At 39.6% G+C, this 21,972-nt stretch overlaps 1 protein-coding gene across 4 annotated transcripts; it reads right to left on the bottom strand.

The window, feature by feature from the left end:
• Positions 1-781: 781 nt before the first annotated feature.
• On the bottom strand, positions 782-6,680 carry LOC110941940 (translation initiation factor eIF-2B subunit delta). Of its 4 annotated transcripts, none has more exons than XM_022183638.2 (7): positions 5,976-6,680; positions 5,583-5,708; positions 4,265-4,593; positions 2,861-3,605; positions 1,872-1,965; positions 1,279-1,333; positions 782-1,178 (listed from the first exon to the last, which is right to left on the bottom strand). In XM_022183638.2, exons 1-7 carry the CDS (start codon positions 6,415-6,417, stop codon positions 1,116-1,118), a joined length of 1,854 nt encoding a protein of 617 aa, XP_022039330.1. In that variant the 5' UTR covers positions 6,418-6,680; the 3' UTR covers positions 782-1,115. The 4 variants fall into 4 exon arrangements, with proteins under 4 accessions (XP_022039330.1, XP_022039328.1, XP_022039329.1 ...); XM_022183636.2 differs by having other exon boundaries at positions 4,265-4,605; XM_022183637.2 differs by having other exon boundaries at positions 5,583-5,711.
• Between the last annotated feature and the right edge of the window lie 15,292 nt (positions 6,681-21,972).

Raw genomic sequence — 21,972 nt, forward strand, 5'->3', positions numbered from 1 at the left:
AAACAACTCCAAGAAACTACCCTGATGTGATGCTATACAAAAAGTTTGGAACCCCTTTAAGATCCCTCGTCTGGGCGTCAAGTTCTACACAAATGCACATGTGTTATCCTCACTTACCAAATATGTCGATTTGAACTATCATCCTCCAATCAAAAAGAAACATTGAAAGCTACAATCTTCCACCGGGGTTCGAGCATGGAAAAAATCTTACACCACAATATCTCTTGTAAAGACGACAATCACAAAAATATCTACGCTAGTGAAGCCTATCTTTTGTCTCGCACATACAAAACACATCGGCTTGACACACTTTGTTGCAACTTGCAAGCATCACGTATAACACATTTGCTTTGATCCAACATTCATCATCATCATACTCAGTAAATCCCACCAATAGCAAAGCTAAGCTAGGGTCTGAGGAGGGTAGATGTAGACAGCCTTACCTCTACCCCGTAGGAATAGAGAGACCGCTTCCAGTGAGACCCCCGGCTCGATTGTAGTTTTGTATCAAGCCTTGGACCTAAGACACATAACACTCAAACAATCGGAACAGAGACTGATTGGTGCATGTACCCCCGTGTTTTTCAGCTATCAACGTCACCACATGATGCATGATTAACCATCCGCCGCTTTTAACGTTATTTTCACTAAATTAGTAAAATAACGTTAAAGTTAGTACCATTTCACTTTTGCCCCCCGAGCGCCCACACATATATACATTATATGTGCACACCGCAGGCGGGGCACAACTTTGATCCAACATTAAGTAATCAATATAATCTTTGAAACATAATTTTGTGTTCAAAATTTAATATAGTGTATTCAACATGCACAACTTAGCAGCCACACAAAACTACTTTAATAAGACGTACCATTCGGTTATACACAAAACAAAACCAAAAGATCAAGTATGTATGTACTCAATCAGCACATAAGAAACCATTTTCCAAAATATCTTATCTGCTAAACGAGCCACAATAATGGGTATAAAACTGTAGTATGTAATAAATAAGATTATAAATACTATTTCTGCATTTTAAATACCATGTCAGCAAGTCTTATTTGATGCAATCAGCAAACACTCCACCGTTGAATCCAAATTGCGATTTGAAGTTCTATATTAGTATGTGCTCGCGCCCATATTCCCTCACAATCACAGGCACGCTTGTAGGTGGTATCTGATATATTATCCATACAAAAACAAAAATGTTGAATGTTATGTTTAAAATGGCCTGATAAATGACATTTATATATTCAGAAAAAAGAGAGCAAACGTACCAGCCCATACTCGGTGACTATCGTAGAGACATAATCCGCAGGAGTCACATCATAACTGTAACAATTATGTACATATTCAAAATCATTAGTAATAATAATAAGATGGGGAAAGTTCTTGTACAAATAATCTTAACATACTAAACATACAAATTGAAGGAAAACTCAAAAAAGACAAGGTGGCATTTTTGTAATTATCAATAACTATCAAAGTTACTCTACAAATATACCTAAAAAACCTAACCCCCCCCCCCCCCCCAAAGCTAAAATGCTAAAAACTAAACCCCCAAAAAATCTAAAAAAATAAAAAAAAACACACACAAAATTATTTTATTTTATTTTTTTAACATTTTTTATTAAAAAATCGCTACATTTTGTTAGCCAAAAAAAAAATTGTGTTTTTTAGGTATTTTTGGTTGAGTTCACATTTGTATAGTCACTTTGATAGTTGGTGGTAATTACAAAAATGCCACCTTGTCTTTTCGAGTTTTCCTTCAATTTGTATGTTTAGTATGTTAAGATTATTTGTATATGATCTTTTGCCATAATAAGATAACTTCACTTTATTTCAACTGATAAATTTTCTGAAAACTCACGCCAAATTCAGGAGTTGCAAGTTTTCCTTACTAGCCCAATCATCCAAACAATTTTTCTTTCTTCCGGGAACCTTTGCTATGACATTTGGATCACCTGAGAAAAAGATATTCACGTATGTTTATTAGCCCGAAAAAGTAGAGGTTGCAATTTGGACCGTTTTTCTTATAAATGGGTCAATCTAGGTTATGTTTTGGACCGTTACCCAACATGTCTGACTACTAGGCCTATAAATGAACCGAGCGTACACGTTCATATAATCAAATACATTTTTTTGGTCATGTTCGTTTATTAAGAAAATCGAACACATTTTTTTGTTCCTATTCGTTTATTATGAAAATACGCATGTTTGTGTTCGTTTATGTTTGTTTTTAAAACCCAAACGAACTGTTGACGAACGTAAACGAATATAAACAAACTTATACGAACATAAACAAACAATAAAAAACACAAATGAACCTAATTGAAGAAACACAAATGAACATAATTTACTATACATAAATGAAAATAAGATATTTTTTATATAAATTAGTGAATAATTATGATAAATTCCATTGGAAAATCCATTTTTATTACTAGAAAGCCCAATTACCAATATTTCTTCTATAAGTAGTTAGAAAGTTCCTTTTACGTGTAATATTTATATAAATATAACTACTTATTTTTTTTTAAATTAAAACAAACATAAACGAAAGAACATAAACAAATGTAAATAAATGAACGAACATAAACAGATAAACAGACGTTCACGAACATTAATGAACGAACAAAACATGTGTTCATATTCGTTCATTTAATTAAATGAACAAAAAATTGTGTGCGTGCTCGTTTGTTAATTAAATAAACAAACTTCCCGCAGAACAAGTTCACGAACAGTTCATGAACGTTCGATTCGTTTACAGGCCTATATCTGACCCACACCCACCAATATTGTCACTTGTGTGAAAAGGAAACAAAGAGACTAAAGAGGGTATCAATACATCATACATACCTAGTTCATTTGAACATATTGAATCAAGTTGTACCCGTTCATGAAACTTGTACGATTCACAACAAACCAAAACCGGCACATGGTAAGCATGTCCCACCATAGCAACACATGCAGTTCCAATGGTCGAATATACCGTTCCATTAGACAAAACAGAAGCAGCCCCCAAAAATATTTTCGTAACTTCAGGCATGATATAAGAAACACCGTTTATATGAGTGTACGTACAACTCAAACCCTTTTCAACCAACTTACGAAGCAACTGTCGACCTTCAAGATTAGGGCGTGAGTCAACTATCACCACCCGAAATTGCCTCCTGAGTTCATGAGCATGCAGTAAAATCATTTTGATTAAAGACGATGAACCATACGTGAGTATAACATCACCGTCACAGATCTTTGTAACCGCGTGTATGACTATTTGTTTGTCTGCAAGAACTATCTTGGCTTTTATGTAATCGTCTATTTCCGTGCATAAAGATGTTTTTGCTTCGGGTTCGGTTTGGGCCAAGGTTATTTTTGCAATACGGGCTTTTAGGAAACGAATTGCGTTTCCCATGCTGATTGAAAGGGGTCTGCATTCGTTTAAAAATGAGACTGATGTGTTGATCTTCGCGGTTAAATCTCTAGCAAGAGTTTTCTCTGGTGGTGTAGAGTAGTCCTCGATGACTTTCTGGAATGCTTGAAGCATTGCTATGCAACGGGTATTGCTCCACATTATGTCCCCAGCTAAAAATTGTAAACCAACCTAAGAAAAACTCAATATACAATCGTTAGTTTTACTTGACCCGATAAGTAGATTTTGACCAGTTTACTTATAAACAGCCCGATTCTGGGTATATTATATACCTAATGGATCAAATAGGTAAAAAAAAAGTCAAATGATCATACACTCCACCATTGAATCAAATAGGTAATTTTTTTAGAGTAAAATGCCATTTTCCCCTGAGGTTTGGCCAATTTTGCGACTTTCGTCCAAATGTTTGTTTTTCCGCAACGGAATACAAAAGGTTTGAAATCTTGCCATTTTCATCCAGCTCGTTAATTCCATCCATTTTTCTCCGTTAAGTTAGAGGTATTTTCGTCTTTTTTTTTTTGTTAACAAAAAGGGCAATTCGGTCTTTTTCAGTTTATGTACAAGCATTTAAAATACCCCTGACCGAATCCATTAGACCGAATTGTCCTTTAATGTAACAAAAAAGATGGAAATACCCCTGACTTAACGGAGAAAAACGGATGGAGTTAACAAGCCGGATGATAATGGCAAGATTTCAAAACTTTTGGATCCAGATGCGGAAAAACAAACCTTTGGACGAAAGCCACAAAACTGGCCAAATTATGAATAAAACAAGCACCAGCTTTAGGTTTAAGATTAGTATAAATTATAAACAAGTTCAAATTGCATACCTTGTAAACAGTAGGGTGCACATCATCAATTTGGAAAAACGACGACCCAAGATCGGAAAGCTGATTTCCGCGTTCGTATTGCGGTAAATGCCTAAATAACTCTACTCTATTTCTAGCCTCAGTCTGCTTAACTACTGACCGTTTCTTAGCCTTTTCAACCCGATTTTTATCATCAAATTGCATGCGTGGAGGTGGCATGTCTTTTTTTCTATCTTTTTCTGGTGGTTTATCACCGCCTTTCTTCTCATGAACCACACTAGAAGAAGCCAATTGAGGAACATCTTTCTTCTGGTTTGCCTGTTTTACGGGTTTACTTGTTTGCGCTGGAGCTGAAAGAATAACTAAAATAAGATTAATAAATAATAAACAGAGTACAGTTGAGTACAATTAATACCTAACACATGATACTATGCAAACAAAACTGATGATTATGAATGTCGAAAATAAAATTAATAAATATAGCAAAAGAATATATGTACGCACCATATATGATAGCAACTGAACCTCTTGGAAATACTCCTACATGACTTCTTACAAGTCACCCGTGGAATTACAAACACCAAATGTATAATGAATTACTAGACATCTTAAATATACTTGATAACATACAAACAAAACTAGAACCTTTGCGACTTTAAAAAACTAGCATTTTGAATGATGCACATTCTATATAGCAGAATTGAGAACCCCTTTCAACAACAATCTATTTTTTTTTTTTTTTGATAAAATGATTTAGATAAATTTATATATTAAAATGACACTTTGAGCAACTTACAACCCATATGATTCGTTCACTTTTAAGGTCTTTCTTTTAAATTCTTTTTACCCATTTGATCTGTTATAAACTTATAACCAAATTGAGCCATTCATTAGTAAATGAGTCAAAATTGTTACTTCTAATTCATGCATGATTGCGTTAAGAAAGTCTTAAAGGGAAGCTAGATGTGACACAACAAAGAGATGGAAGGAGCACTAAGTAGCTCGTCTTAATACTTGTTTCTTACTCTAACCCTCCATTGAAGCATCTATATCGTGAATATTTGTAAGATAGTATTGTAAGATAGTCCTAGGTGAATATTTGTATGGTGTAAAATCAAACAGTAATGCAACAGGTCATCAAAAAAGAATAACTAATAGGCAACCAAGTCTCCTTAGCAGCAAAAAAAAAGAGAGCCCAGATTAATGTTACACTCAGGTCAAACAATATCGAATATCAGATATGACCTAATACCTATGAACTCAGAAAATCATAGTTCATAAAAAACTAACACTACCAAATGGTCCAAATCCTCTATTTAATAAAACACATAAAAATTACCTTTAGCAGAAGCTTTCGCAGCTCGTTGAGCTTCCTGTAAAGCACGCCTCTCAGCCTTAGTGGTTTTCGCTTTCAGTGGCTTTGAATTCTTCTGCGACGCCCCTTCGCCAACATCTCCACTATTATCTGCTTCATAAAAACACACACATTATGTTCATCAAGAAAGAAAAGAAACATTGCACACACACATACACACATGTTTATGCACGCATACAAATATATTAACCAATAAACCATACACACATGCACATAACCTATAACCTACTTCATAATAATTAAAAAAGCCAGATTTTCACAAAGTAATTAAACAAGGTTATACACTCTTATAAGCCCTAGAATGAAAACATGTCCAATGCAACATACAACTATTACTAATTTCAATATTATGTATACCATCATTCAATGCTTCAATTGCTTGTTTCAAATCAGTTCCTCCAGTAGTAACAACAGCCGGTAATCTTCCAGAACCATCCTTCTTCATCCAATTCGCCGAATCCTCTGAAAACTCGCCGTCAATTCCAATCCTACTCGACGGAGATCGCGTTGGAGAAGCCGTAAAAACAGAATCAGACAGAGTGTAACTCCCAACCTGCAAGCTATCCACCGGCGGATGAGCAAGCGTCGGAACAGGCACGCCTACGGCACGTGAGAGGTTATCGGAAGCATGACGTGGCGGCGGAATCATGACCGGAGAAAGTGAATTGGAGATCGGAGATTGTGCCGGAGTTGTAGCGGCCGGACCGGATTGAGTGCGTTCTGGCGGTGGACCGGGAGTGAAGAAGCCGACCTTTCGGACTTTCGGATCGATCACGCGCGATGGCCGGCGAGGATCCATCGGTGACGGTTAGTTGTTGCGGCGGCGGCGGTGGTGGTGGTGGTGAGTTGATGGTGGAGTTTTGATTGATTGAGTGTAGGAATTTGAAGGTTTCATGGCGGATTAGTGGTGGTAGGGTAGAAACGCCATTGATGAAGTGGAAGCTTGAGGGTTTTGAGGATGAATTGCAGAAGTAGGGTAGAATTTTGTCATCGTTTTGTATTTTTTTTTTTTTTTTTTTTGTATGGATGATCGAATAATAAATAATATGTTGCGTCTTTGTAACGGCTTTTCAGTGAAAACCCTACTCAAAATTATAATAGGAATCACAGCGTACCGGGATTTGGCTTTGGGGCTTGGGTTAGGGGCTTGGGTTGGGGGTTTGGATTGACATGTGGTGAAGATTGGCTTCACCCCAAGCCATCTCAAAAAAAGTGGGGTGTGGAGGGGACGTGGGCCGTGGGTTGACATTTGACAGCTATTTTTCTTTTTTCTTTTTCTTTTTTTTATTTTAATCATAGAATTTAAAATATTAATTTTAAAAACACCTATCATCCCGTGGAGACCATTTCATACAGTCTAAACATCATCTCGGGGAGACCATGATATTCAGTGTGATGTTTCAAAAGTTGTTGCATATCACTAAACGTCGGTTTTCTCAAATATCTTTTCATATATAGTTCAATGATATAAGCACAAAAATTGTGAAGATTTTCCCTACCCACCCGTCCCGACATTTTTAAATACTCGTCCATTATGTCGGAACTATTCCCGTAAGTCAATTGTCTTAGGGTGGTCGTAACCTTTTGCCACGTGGTAAATCCTAAATTACCACGTGCATCGGGTCTTTGTCGGAAAAAATCGTAATTATCCTCTAAATCCTTTGATATTCTTAAAAATAAATTTTTACTCATACGAGAACGACGCCTAAATATTTCTGCATCATACGTTGGTTCGGGTGACAAATAATCACTTACCAGCAAATGGTTACCGGTTTCGCGTTCAAGAACGATATACTTCATCCGTTTGGGTTTGGGTTGGGGTTGGGGTTGGGAAGTCCCTTCTTCTGAATCTTCAACGATAGCTTTCAGGAGCGTCGCCACTGTTGATAATAATATTTTCGCCCCATCGTTCGATGAGGATGACGAATCACAACTATCTGATGAATCGCTTGAACTTGAAGAATTCATTTTATAAAATAGTCGTTGGCCAACGGCTAGCCCAAGGGTCACATGAACTCAGCCAATCCCATCCATCCACATCAGCTCCCCAACCCGCCCCACGCCAGAGGGGCAACACCGCTACCCAAGATGGCCCGGTGTGACTAAAACGGCGTTGGTTTGGTTCCCATGCCCCAAACCCAAACCCAAACCCAAACCCAAACCCAAGCCCACACCCCGCGGTCTAAAAGGTTCAATATTCGATTATAAATTGACTAGATCGAATAAACACCGTTTAAAATTGAAGCAAATTACTTATTTTATTTCACTAGTGGTTATCACCCGTCGTAGAAAACCGAAAAATCAAATCGAAAAAATCGAACTTAAAAAAAAAACGGTTTGGTTTTCGGATTTTTAATAACAAAAAGTTTCGATTCGATTTTCGAATAATCATTTTCAATAACAGAAAAAACCAAATCGATAAATTACAATAGTAGGCTTAGTCGGTATATTTTATTTTTAAGTTTAAGTTGTTTAAATATTTAACACATGCTGTAGAAATTATTAATTTTATTCTTAAATGTTAAGTATTTATAAGATGAAAGTGCAAATTGTCACCCTGTTGTTTTGGTACACATTGCATAATAACACCTTATCTTTCACTTTTTGCAGAGTGAATTTAATACCTGAAAATTTGAAAACCCTAAAGTAATAAATATATGTTAATGATGTCAAATCAAAACGAATTTAATACATTTTTAAATTTGACCAAACGAGCCTCGCTACTAGTTGTAAGTTTTGTTTAGTAAAGCTTACTTGAGAATATTGTATATCATTTTTATAAAACAAATAATTAAGTAAATATAAAAAATGTGTAATAACATAAATTTTATCTAATGAGAGTTACAATAATAGTTTAAGGTTGTTTAAAATTAAAACTAAACTAAAAGATTCATTTTGTAAAATTTCTAATATCCTAGAAAGAATTGAATTAAAAGTCCTAATGACTTTCTTGAAGAGTAAATTTCTATTTTCGCCTATATGGTTTAATCAGTTTAATTCTTTCATGTTAAAAAAAAATCTTTTAACATATCAGACATTGAGATTGCATTTTATAACGGGACCTTGAGATTGCATTTTATAACGGTTTTGACCCCTAACACTAACTATGTTACTTTTTCTAGTTAAGTCTAAGGGTATTATTATGGTCTTTTTATAGCTTAGGGGTTGATTATGTAAGTTATAAAGTTCTTTTAATGTTTTTATTTATTTTTTTATTTTAATATTTCACTATTATCATTTTACAAAATACGTTTTAAATATACGAATAAATACATATTTCTTTAACAATTTTTTTATCTATAAATGTCGTTTTAAAAAAAGTTTTTTTAACCTTTATAAAACCATCTAGCATTTTTAAGATCGTTTCTTTTTAAACTACTTGTTTTTAAAAATCGTTCTTTAAAAGAATGTTTTTAACCTTTTTAAAACCGTCTATCGTTTTTAAAATCGTTTCTTTTTAACTATTTGTTTTTAAAATTGTTCTTGTCACACCCCAACCGATGGCGGAATCATCGGGGCGCGGCACTGAGCGAAACAGATTGTTCAGAAGTTTCCACAACAACTATCATACAATTCAGTTATATAACACGTCCCATACCGTGTCCCAAATAATAACAAGTTATCATAGAAATCAACTAAACAATATGGGAACTGTTCCGACAACTCAAATCTTAATTATTACAGACCAAACGTAAATATTGTTTTAAGACTTCTAGACGGCTATCCGTAAATCTTACTGACTACAGGTGCCAGTACAAGATCTACAGATAATTATGGCCCTGGAACAGATACGTGGACACTGTCCTAAGGTCACAGGCTCCTAGAAGCTTATTATTGCCTCGCTTCCCTAGCACGCTAGTAGCTTAAACACCTGTCACATACGTTAAAATAACAGTCAATACATATAATGTAAAGGTGAGTACACAAGTTTGATATAGCATATAAAGTTCGAATAGTTTACGCATAACCAAGCACGTACACAAGGGAAAACGATGCATGTAAATTATCGACATGGGACCATCGATACCAACGACTTCGAGTTGACTGTCCGAGACAGTTCGCAATACATGATTACCACTGTAATCCATGCAAGTAATTGTCCTTAGCAACCCCCGTGTGAACGGGTGCTGAGTCCAAACTATAGTACTACGTTGCTAAAGCAGGCAGATAGCACTCCACGTGTAAACATAATAAACAGCAATCATTTAGACAAGTAATACATGCAAATAGGTTAGCGTTCAAATAGTTTGTGTTGTTTGTGGATTTGATAGATTACGTATGTAACACCCAAAAGTGCTGAAAGCAAAAAGGGATCGAGTATACTCACAGTGGTTGATCGTGGATTGAAGGGAGCACTGAGAATAGGTTAGCCTGAATAGTTCGGTAACACAACGATGAGTAACGCGGGAAAAGGTAAACAATGTACTTGGATCGAATAGGCCATTCGATCGGACAGCAGTTCGATCGAGTGGGCTGTTCGATTGGTTTGAAAGTCCGTTCGAACATCCATTCGATCGGCCGGCTGGCTCGATCGGCTGGTTCCTTCAAGTGGATTGTTTCTTCCTTTGATGAGAAGGATGTGTTTGTGTATGATGGTTTGTACTACCTTTCAAGTTGGTCGATCGAACAGCTGTTCGATCGGTTAGCCCAACCGATCGGTTAGCATTGCAGACTTGGCAAGATGTCACTCGATCGGTTAGCATGCTCGATCGGATGACATTCCAATGTTTAAAAAAAGTCTAAGTGTTTTAAAGTATAGTATCTCATGATCCGAGCAGTAATGATTACAATCGAGTGGCGTAGTCGATCGAACAGTACCTCGTCAATACTACACTTTGTGAGTTGGTGGGTCTAAGTGCTAGTCGATCGGTTAGCCTAGCCGATCGGCTGGCATAGTCGTTCGGTTGGGCTGTTCGATCGAACAGCCTAGCCGTTCGGCCAGCTTCTCGATTCGGTTAACCTATCACTTAACACTTGTTTCTTCCCGTTAATTGTTGATGTTTTAGAGATATTTTGACTACAAGTTGAATCACAAAGCTGAAGTCCCTACTTAGTCTACTGACTCGAGCAGGAATCACCCAAACTCGGTCAGAGACGGTTTGGAACCTAAGTTTAATATTTAACCCGGAATCGGTATATCTCTCGGTAGAACCCGAATCTTGAACCATGTGTTTGTTTAGATTGATTTGTAAATCGGTTCAAGTCTCGTTTTCTCCTTTTTGAGTGTAAAAGAGTTGAAAGATAGATGAAAACCCATCTTCCAATCCTTTCCCACCGTGAAATGTTAAGATCTTTGGTAGATTTTAGGTTATTTATGTGGAAATCGGTTAGATCTAGCTTATTCATGGTTGAATGAAGTCAAGAACATGAAGTTCTTGATGAACACCAAGAACACCATGATGACATCACTCAAGAACACCTAGATCTTGGTGATTTCATGGATGAAATTCAGATTTTGAAAGATAGAAAGATGGAGAATCGATTAATGAACAAAAACGTACAAGGATTAGAGCGAAATACTTACCGGTTTGAGAGAAATCTGAGATTTAGTGAGAAGAAGAGGCTGGTCGGTCAGAGCTTTTCCAAAAGTGGAAAGGTTGACAAAGACAGCCCTATTTATAGGCTTCCAAAAGAGGAAAGGGTCAGCTGATCGAACAGCATCCCTGATCGAGCAGCTGTCCGATCGAACAGCCTGTTCGATCGGCTAGCCTGTTCGATCAGGTTGCCCTGTTCGATCGGCTTGCCTGTTTAATCAGGTTGCCCTGTTCGATCGGCTTGCCTGTTCGATCAGGTTGCCCTGTTCGATCGGCTTGCCTGGTTTTTGAGTGTTTCGCGACGATTTTTGATATTTCGACTTCGATGAACGATGATTTGAGAATGATAGAATTCCTAATCAAATTACTTTTAGTTCCAACTACTATATCTACATACAAGCATCCTTACAACCATTTCGGGTTCGATTTCCATTGAGTTTGATTCACCTTTGAGTCTTGATTGATTTGATTGATTCACCACACACTTTAACATATAAGTAAACATGCACAAGTAACACATAAGGCACACACACACGTATAAAAAGTACTAAAATCCCCACACCAGAGTTTGATGATTGATTTGATTAGCTTGATTATGGATTGACTAGCTTTATTGCATTGTTACTTCCTATCATTCACAGTCGGTCGTTGATTCACAGTTCGATTATCGGTCGATTAGTTTGATTATACAACACTTACTCCAAATAATACGAAAATCAAAATGAAACTAAAATGAAATTAATCTTTATTAATCTTTAATTCCAATAACAGTCAACACTTGACTTTGACTTTGACTTTTGGAAAACACGGGGTGTTACAGTCTCCCCTCCTTTAGGGAATTTCGTCCCGAAATTAGGCCGAGAACCGTACATCGCCGTGTGATTTTACCAATTTGATGCTTCAGATCTATCTGAATAACTGCGGGTACTTGGCCTTCATGTCACTTTCGAGTTCCCAAGTGAACTCCGCGCCCCGCTTGCCTTCCCATCGTACTTTTACAATAGGAATGCGAGAGCGTCTGAGTTGCTTGGTCTGTCGGTCCATGACTTCGACAGGCTTTTCCACGAAGTGCAGTGTCTCATTGACCTGAAGATCGTCGAGTGGTATTATTGCGTCGTGGTCGGCTACGCATTTTCGAAGGTTTGAAATATGGAAAGTCGGGTGGACATTGCTGAGTTCCTCCGGTAATTCGAGTTTGTAGGCAACCTTACCGATCCTTTCCAGAATCTTAAAAGGTCCAACAAATCGAGGCGCAAGTTTCCCTCTTTTGCCGAATCGGACTACTCCCTTCCAAGGTGATACCTTTAGGAGCACGTAGTCGCCAACTGCAAATTCGCGGGGCCTGCGTCGTTTATCGGCGTACATCTTTTGTCTGTCCCGGGCCTTTACCAAGTTTTCCCTTATCTGGTGGATCTTGTCAGTCGTTTCTTGCAGAATCTCGGGCCCAGTCAATTGTGAATGACCGACCTCGTGCCATACAATAGGCGAGCGACATCTCCTACCATACAAGGCTTCGAAAGGTGCCATTTCGATGCTGGAGTGATAGCTATTATTGTACGAAAATTCGACCAATGGTAGGTGTTTGCTCCAACTACCACCAAAATCAATAACACACGCACGGAGCATGTCTTCAATAGTACGTATCGTTCTTTCCGTCTGCCCGTCGGTTTGCGGGTGGAATGCGGTACTCAAATTCAGCGTCGTACCAAGAGCTGCTTGAAAAGTTTCCCACAATCTCGATGTAAACCGAGCATCGCGATCCGAAATGATGTCTCGAGGCGTACCATGATTCTTAATGATCTCGTCGGTGTAGATTTGGGCTAGCTTGGCCACCTTATAGTCTTCTCGTATTGGCAAAAAGTGGGCTGATTTGGTTAGACGGTCGACTATAACCCAAATACTGTCGTGACCTGATGGCGTGGTCGGAAGCTTAGTTATGAAATCCATAGCTATGCTTTCCCACTTCCATACGGGTATCGGCGGTTGTTCGAGTAAGCCTGAAGGTCTTTGGTGTTCAGCCTTGACTCTTGCACAAGTTAAACAGCTACCAACATATAGAGCAATATCCCTTTTCATCCCAGGCCACCAGTACTTGTAGCGAAGGTCCTGGTACATTTTGTCCGCACCGGGATGAATGGAATATCGGGATTTGTGGGCTTCGTTCATGATGATCTTTGTCACACCCCAACCGATGGCGGAAACATCGAGATGAGACGTACAAACTGTTCAAAGACATCATAACACTAGTTGTGACAATAATTAAAGTTTATTTCATTGATATTCATAAGTTTCATACAATACATGGAAATGAAAAAGTACATAACATAGATTGTAAATTTAAATAGTTGATGGGTTTCTAAGCCATCCTAGCCTTTTCTTGTTTTCTTGAATCCTCAACCTGCAGTATGCATTTAAAATACAATCAACAAATAATTGCTGGCGAGTATACAGGTTTGATATAGCATAATAGAGTTAATAGTTTATCAAATCTAATCCATGTGAACAACTGATATTCAATTAACTGTCATACTCGTAACGATGAAATCCACATGTCCAAACCATAGTTACGCAATTAACATAGCCTAACCCTCGAAAGGGTGGTAATAGAGTTAATAGAGTTAATAGATTAAACCTAACAATACCCGTATATACGGGAGGGGCGTTACAACCTACAGCTCTAAAATTGGCGGATGTTACAGTCTCCCCTACTTTAGGAGATTTCGTCCTCGAAATCTAAGATTAACGTATTTTCATAAAAATTTAGAACAATCCACATGCCATACTTAGTTAACAAGATTAACGTATCCTTGGCATGTGAATACACAGGTCAACCCATCGAGTATGTTAAGGTGTGGCTTCTTACGAAGTTAATGACAAGTTTATCACATAAAGTTTAACCCAAGTAACACGAATCCAGTATATCGTATTAGCATGCACGTGAAATAAATTCTAAAGTTTTTGAAAAGGACGTTCAATCATAAAATTTCATTGAGAACGAATAAAAGTTGGTAACTACCTCCGAGGTAAGAGAATCACCTCTAGCTCGTTGGTGAAGTTAGAAAGTGAGTGGAGCTAATCATCAAGGTTTGGGAATCACCCCTATCTTGATGATAAGTTTCCATTTTTTTTTTTTTTGGGAAATGAGTATTAACAAGCATCAAGATGTATCAAAGTATTCATATATAATGTATTATTTTGTGCAATGAAAGTGTTTATCATTGTGTTTTTGATAAGGAAATGCATACTACACCCAAAAGTGTGAAAAGAAAATGGGTCAAGTATACTCACCTTAGGTTGCGTTGCGTATATTGGAAAAAGATAATAGAATCAGGGATTTTCCAAGAAGATCGTGCACAAGAAGATTACCCTATTAAGTTTGAAAGGGTTTGTTAATTATTTGGGAATTTTGGAATTTGAATCAAGTACAACAAAGGTACAACTTACAAAAGTAGAAAGTACAAGTAGACTTTCCAAAAATGGAAAGTTTGAAAATACGAAATGTTACAGTCTCCCCTACTTTAGGAGATTTCGTCCTCGAAATCTAAGAGGAAGACTGTTGAAAAGATGGCATCCAAGGATTCCACAGAGAGCATAGATGAAACTTGATTGTGAATGGGAGTCATATCAAAGACATGGAATAATAGAGAATGGTGGGAGTATGGAAGTGAACGATTGACTCTAAGTGGATGCAAGTATAAGAATGGCATAAGTATTGGATATACAAAAGTTGCGTAGTAAGAATGGAGTTTCGTCTTGGATAATCGGACATAATGCGTTTGTAAGTTGTTTAAAGTTTGCATTAGGTCCAAAAAGGTGTGCAAAACACTGAATTTCTCATGGCACGTTTCACGAAAGTTTGGTAACGTTGTGAAAACACTTATATATAGGATGTACCAGCGGTGTATCCACCATGTTTTGACCATGTTACGTCCGTTTCGTTATTCGTGTCATGTTACGTTCCATGTCTTACCATACACAGTAGTACACTCTGATACCAATCTGTCACACCCCAACCGATGGCGGAAACATCGAGATGAGACGTACAAACTGTTCAAAGACATCATAACACTAGTTGTGACAATAATTAAAGTTTATTTCATTGATATTCATAAGTTTCATACAATACATGGAAATGAAAAAGTACATAACATAGATTGTAAATTTAAATAGTTGATGGGTTTCTAAGCCATCCTAGCCTTTTCTTGTTTTCTTGAATCCTCAACCTGCAGTATGCATTTAAAATACAATCAACAAATAATTGCTGGCGAGTATACAGGTTTGATATAGCATAATAGAGTTAATAGTTTATCAAATCTAATCCATGTGAACAACTGATATTCAATTAACTGTCATACTCGTAACGATGAAATCCACATGTCCAAACCATAGTTACGCAATTAACATAGCCTAACCCTCGAAAGGGTGGTAATAGAGTTAATAGAGTTAATAGATTAAACCTAACAATACCCGTATATACGGGAGGGGCGTTACAACCTACAGCTCTAAAATTGGCGGATGTTACAATCTTTCGCAAATCTGTCCTCCTCGGAACCCAGATTCGGTCCAGATAATAGAATATCCCATTGGCTTTGCTCACGAGCTGAGTTCCATCGTGATAGATTCGTTCTTTCTTCAACGTACGCTCGTTAAAACAAGCATGTTGTGCTTCGCGGATGAGAGCTTCGAGGCTATACTGAGTCTGGATGTTTCGAACACCTATCACGTAATTCTTTCTGCTGAGGGCGTCTGCAACTACATTCGCCTTGCCTGGGTGATAACGGATCTCACAGTCGTAATCGTTGAGAAGTTCTACCCATCGGCGTTGACGCATATTGAGTTCTCTCTGGTTAAAGATATGTTGTAGGCTCTTGTGATCGGTGAAGATCGTACACTTTGTACCGTACAGGTAGTGTCGCCAAATCTTTAAGGCAAAGACAACTGCGCCTAGCTCGAGGTCATGGGTTGTATAGTTCTTCTCGTGGATTTTGAGCTGTCGAGATGCGTAAGCTATAACCTTGTCTCGTTGCATGAGAACACAGCCAAGTCCAAGGTTTGAAGCATCACAATAGACAACGAAGTCATCGCTTCCGTCCGGCAGTGTAAGAACTGGTGCATGGCACAGCATGTGTTTGAGGGTTTGGAAAGCAGTCTCCTGCGCGGTTCCCCACACAAGAGGCTTGTCTTTATGAGTAAGGGAGGTAAGCGGTACAGCAATCTTTGAGAATCCTTCGATGAATCGCCGGTAGTAGCCAGCTAATCCGAGAAAAGAGCGAACTTCTGACGGATTCCTTGGCGTAACCCATCCCTTGACTGCCTCAATCTTTGCAGGATCAACGTGTATACCCCGACTATTCACAATATGACCCAGAAATTGAACTTCCTCCAACCAGAACTCACACTTGGAGAATTTGGCGTAGAGTTGGTTTCCCTGAAGCAACTCGAGAACCAATCGCAAATGCTGCGCATGATCGGCCCTCGATCTGGAATAGATCAGGACATCGTCGATAAATACAATGACGAAACGGTCTAAGAACGGTTTACACACGCGATTCATCAGGTCCATGAAGACCGCGGGTGCGTTGGTCAAACCAAAAGGCATGACAACAAATTCGTAGTGGCCGTATCGGGTTCGAAAAGCGGTTTTGGGTATGTCTTCCTCTTGAATCCGCAACTGATGGTAGCCTGAACGTAGATCAATCTTGGAGAAACACTGAGCACCTTGTAATTGGTCAAACAGATCATCGATTCTTGGTAAGGGGTATCGGTTCTTGATGGTCAGCTTGTTCAATTCCCGGTAATCGATGCACATTCGGAACGACCCGTCCTTCTTTTTGACGAAAAGGACTGGCGCGCCCCAAGGAGAAGTGCTCGGGCGAATGAAGCCTTTTTCAAGTAACTCTTGGAGTTGGTTTGAGAGTTCTCGCATCTCAGATGGAGCGAGTCGATACGGAGCTTTGGCCACTGGGTTGGCTCCTGGAATAAGGTCGATTCGAAAGTCGATATCACGACTAGGAGGTAATCCAGGAAGATCATCAGGGAACACCTGAGGAAATTCTCGGACAACAGGAACATCCTTGACTTCAACTTTCTTTTTCTTGTCCGTCTCTGCTACAACAATGTTGGCCAAGAAGGCTCGATATTCCTTGCGGAGATATTTGCGAGCTTGAAGACAGGACATGAGCTTGAGATCTTTTGCAGTAGTTTCACCATAAACACATAGAATATCACCACTAGCTAACACAAATCGAATCATCTTATCAGCACACACAACTTCAGCATGGTTTTCACGAAGAAGGTCCATGCCTACTATGACGTCGAAACTTCCGAGCTGCATTGGAATGAGATTAATCGGGAATATATGATTGTTGAGCTCGAGAGTACAATCACGGAGCACAGAATTGACAGCAATGGTTCTTCCGGTAGCGATTTCTACTTCGAAGGGTGTCGATAGATAAGAGCGCTTACGTCTAAGAAGCTTCTCAAATTCAAATGACACAAAGCAGTTATCGGCTCCAGTATCAAACAAACATGATGCATATATACCATTCACAAGGAACGTACCATTGACCACGTTGTTGTCAGCTTGAGCCTGACGTGCATTGATGTTGAAAGTTCTGGCGTGAGCGGCTTGTTGTTGAGGCTGTTGTTGTTGTTGCTGGGGTTGTTGAGCTTCTTGTTTCACCACCCTGTTCGGGCACCGGTTTGCGAAGTGGTTAGGGTCACCACATGCAAAGCAGGTCCGAACAGTGTTTGCCGGGGCCTGTGCAGCTTGAGGAGCAGGGAGTAGAGCTTGGTTGGCAGTGACTTGAGCTTGCGTTTGACGGGGACCATAGCGGCAACTCGCAGTGAAATGCCCGTAAACGTTGCAGTGGGCACAGAATCGGCAAGCCACACCCACCGGGTGATGATAGGAACATGTAGCACAGAGTGGGTGGGGGCCGGTGTACGCACGCTTCGCTGGCGGCGCATTGATCACTGGCGCTGAACGCTGTGGCTGTTGCTGCTGGGCTGGTACAGACTGTAGTGGAGCAGCAGTGGTTGCGGCAGCGCAACTTTTGTTCTTATTTCTTCTTCTCGAAGACTTGGAGGCTTGAGTAGTGGTGTTGTCGGTTGATGCGGCGGTGACTTGATGCAGGGGCTTGACTTGCTTATCCCAGAAACCAGCCTTCACCCGCTTGTCATTAATCTCAGCGGCGAGCAGGTAGGTCTCCTCAATCGTTGCGGGCTTTGAAGCTAGGACAAAATCCGCTACACAGTCAGGAAGAGCGCGGATGTATTTTTTGATGGTCATGTCGGGAGTCTTGACCTGGTCTGGACAGATGATGCTTAACTGCTTGAAGCGAGCAGTGAGACCAGCGTTGTCACCCTTGTCTTGTTTAATACCCCAGAATTCATCCTCCAACTTATGACGCTCATGGGAGGGACAGTATTCTTCGATCATGATTTCCTTCAGCTTCTTCCATGACAGAGCATAGGCTGCGTCGTTTCCGCGCTTGTTTCTTTCAGCAGTCCACCAGTCCAAAGCACGGGACTGGAAGACGCCAGTAGCATTGAGAGTCCGGAGATTATCTGGGCATCCACTTTGACGAAAGGTGACTTCTATCGAGTCAAACCAGTGAAACATAGCCGTTGGACCATCCTCGCCGGTGAACTCTTTTGGCCCACATGCCTTAAATTGCTTGAAGCTAAAAGCAGTCTTGCTGGATTCTTTCGGAGCATCAGCTTGTGACATCTCAGATGATTTGCTGGCGTTCTCATAAACCTCACTCACGGCCTTCGCCACGGTCTTAGAGATGATAGCAGCCAGACGTCGATCTCTTTTCTCCTGGCGAGTAAGACGCGAGCGTGATCTAGGTTGTCCAGATGACGACATGGTCTGCAATAGACATCGTCACAGGCTCAACACAACGAATTCGAGTCTCACACGTTCTTAGATCTCTAAAGCTTAGAATCACGTCGCATCTCTCGTCACGTAACACATATAATCACATAAGCACATAATCATAGAGGCACATAAGCACAGAAGCAATTAGGGCACATAAGCACAGAAGCAATTAGGGCACATAAGCAATTAAGCAAGTAGAGCACTTAATTCCCTAAACACGTACGCATTTTCATCACAGAGGCAATTAATGTCACGCAATTCCTCCTAACAGTACGCAGTAGCACACTTAGTTTCCTAACACGCCTCTAAGTTTTGAATATAGCGGTCACATACAACACATCGAGTAGCTTAGTATGGCGTAGCGTAGCATACTGGTTTCGTTTAGATCACATCAACAGGGGTTCGAATCGAGATAGGATAGCAACAAAGGTCACGCAGATTGATAACAAATGGAGTAACCAACAAATTTTAAAACACGTAAACAGGTAAATCATATAAAATCAACAAAGCAACACTCTCAAAATCGGAAAATGGATTGTCTGCGGCTACTAGACTTTGACTAACCATGGCAATTTAACTATTCACAGTTGACTTGTCGTCACTTTCGACTCTAGGGGACATGTTCCTGCCTCGATTCTTGGGCATTACGCATGCGCATTCTAGGTCATACTCGTGAGTTCAGGTCGTTGGAGTCCGTCAATTGCCTTGGCGAGATAAAATTTAAAGTTGGAATAACTGCCAAGGTTAGGGTTTCACCCCTAGCTCAGCAATTTCTTCCTTGTTTTAAGAAAATTTTGAGGAAAGTTTTCATCAAATTACGGGTTTCAGCCCTAATTTGGTATAATTCTCCCCCGTTTGTTGATAGAAATTCACACAAAATAATTGGCAAAATTTGTAATCTAGGCAGGAATTCGCGGGTTTCACTCCTAATCCCGTCCAAATTACAAAATTTGGCTCGGAGTTCGGATGTAATGCTAGGATAGAAGGAATCAACATAAAATAAGCACATAAACTGGGTCTCTTGGTTCCTAACTATAGTCTAGGTCTCTAAGACAGCGATCCGGACTAGATCGTGTCTAACCTAATTCCCTATAGTTATGGCTCTGATACCAATCTGTCACACCCCAACCGATGGCGGAATCATCGGGGCGCGGCACTGAGCGAAACAGATTGTTCAGAAGTTTCCACAATAACTATCATACAATTCAGTTATATAACACGTCCCATACCGTGTCCCAAATAATAACAAGTTATCATAGAAATCAACTAAACAATATGGGAACTGTTCCGACAACTCAAATCTTAATTATTACAGACCAAATGTAAATATTGTTTTAAGACTTCTAGACGGCTATCCGTAAATCTTACTGACTACAGGTGCCAGTACAAGATCTACAGATAATTATGGCCCTGGAACAGATACGTGGACACTGTCCTAAGGTCACAGGCTCCTAGAAGCTTATTATTGCCTCGCTTCCCTAGCACGCTAGTAGCTTAAACACCTGTCACATACGTTAAAATAACAGTCAATACATATAATGTAAAGGTGAGTACACAAGTTTGATATAGCATATAAAGTTCGAATAGTTTACGCATAACCAAGCACGTACACAAGGGAAAACGATGCATGTAAATTATCGACATGGGACCATCGATACCAACGACTTCGAGTTGACTGTCCGAGACAGTTCGCAATACATGATTACCACTGTAATCCATGCAAGTAATTGTCCTTAGCAACCCCCGTGTGAACGGGTGCTGAGTCCAAACTATAGTACTACGTTGCTAAAGCAGGCAGATAGCACTCCACGTGTAAACATAATAAACAGCAATCATTTAGACAAGTAATACATGCAAATAGGTTAGCGTTCAAATAGTTTGTGTTGTTTGTGGATTTGATAGATTACGTATGTAACACCCAAAAGTGCTGAAAGCAAAAAGGGATCGAGTATACTCACAGTGGTTGATCGTGGATTGAAGGGAGCACTGAGAATAGGTTAGCCTGAATAGTTCGGTAACACAACGATGAGTAACGCGGGAAAAGGTAAACAATGTACTTGGATCGAATAGGCCATTCGATCGGACAGCAGTTCGATCGAGTGGGCTGTTCGATTGGTTTGAAAGTCCGTTCGAACATCCATTCGATCGGCCGGCTGGCTCGATCGGCTGGTTCCTTCAAGTGGATTGTTTCTTCCTTTGATGAGAAGGATGTGTTTGTGTATGATGGTTTGTACTACCTTTCAAGTTGGTCGATCGAACAGCTGTTCGATCGGTTAGCCCAACCGATCGGTTAGCATTGCAGACTTGGCAAGATGTCACTCGATCGGTTAGCATGCTCGATCGGATGACATTCCAATGTTTAAAAAAAGTCTAAGTGTTTTAAAGTATAGTATCTCATGATCCGAGCAGTAATGATTACAATCGAGTGGCGTAGTCGATCGAACAGTACCTCGTCAATACTACACTTTGTGAGTTGGTGGGTCTAAGTGCTAGTCGATCGGTTAGCCTAGCCGATCGGCTGGCATAGTCGTTCGGTTGGGCTGTTCGATCGAACAGCCTAGCCGTTCGGCCAGCTTCTCGATTCGGTTAACCTATCACTTAACACTTGTTTCTTCCCGTTAATTGTTGATGTTTTAGAGATATTTTGACTACAAGTTGAATCACAAAGCTGAAGTCCCTACTTAGTCTACTGACTCGAGCAGGAATCACCCAAACTCGGTCAGAGACGGTTTGGAACCTAAGTTTAATATTTAACCCGGAATCGGTATATCTCTCGGTAGAACCCGAATCTTGAACCATGTGTTTGTTTAGATTGATTTGTAAATCGGTTCAAGTCTCGTTTTCTCCTTTTTGAGTGTAAAAGAGTTGAAAGATAGATGAAAACCCATCTTCCAATCCTTTCCCACCGTGAAATGTTAAGATCTTTGGTAGATTT

Source organism: Helianthus annuus, chromosome 5 (genome assembly GCF_002127325.2).
Source record: "Helianthus annuus cultivar XRQ/B chromosome 5, HanXRQr2.0-SUNRISE, whole genome shotgun sequence".
Taxonomy (NCBI): domain Eukaryota; kingdom Viridiplantae; phylum Streptophyta; class Magnoliopsida; order Asterales; family Asteraceae; genus Helianthus; species Helianthus annuus.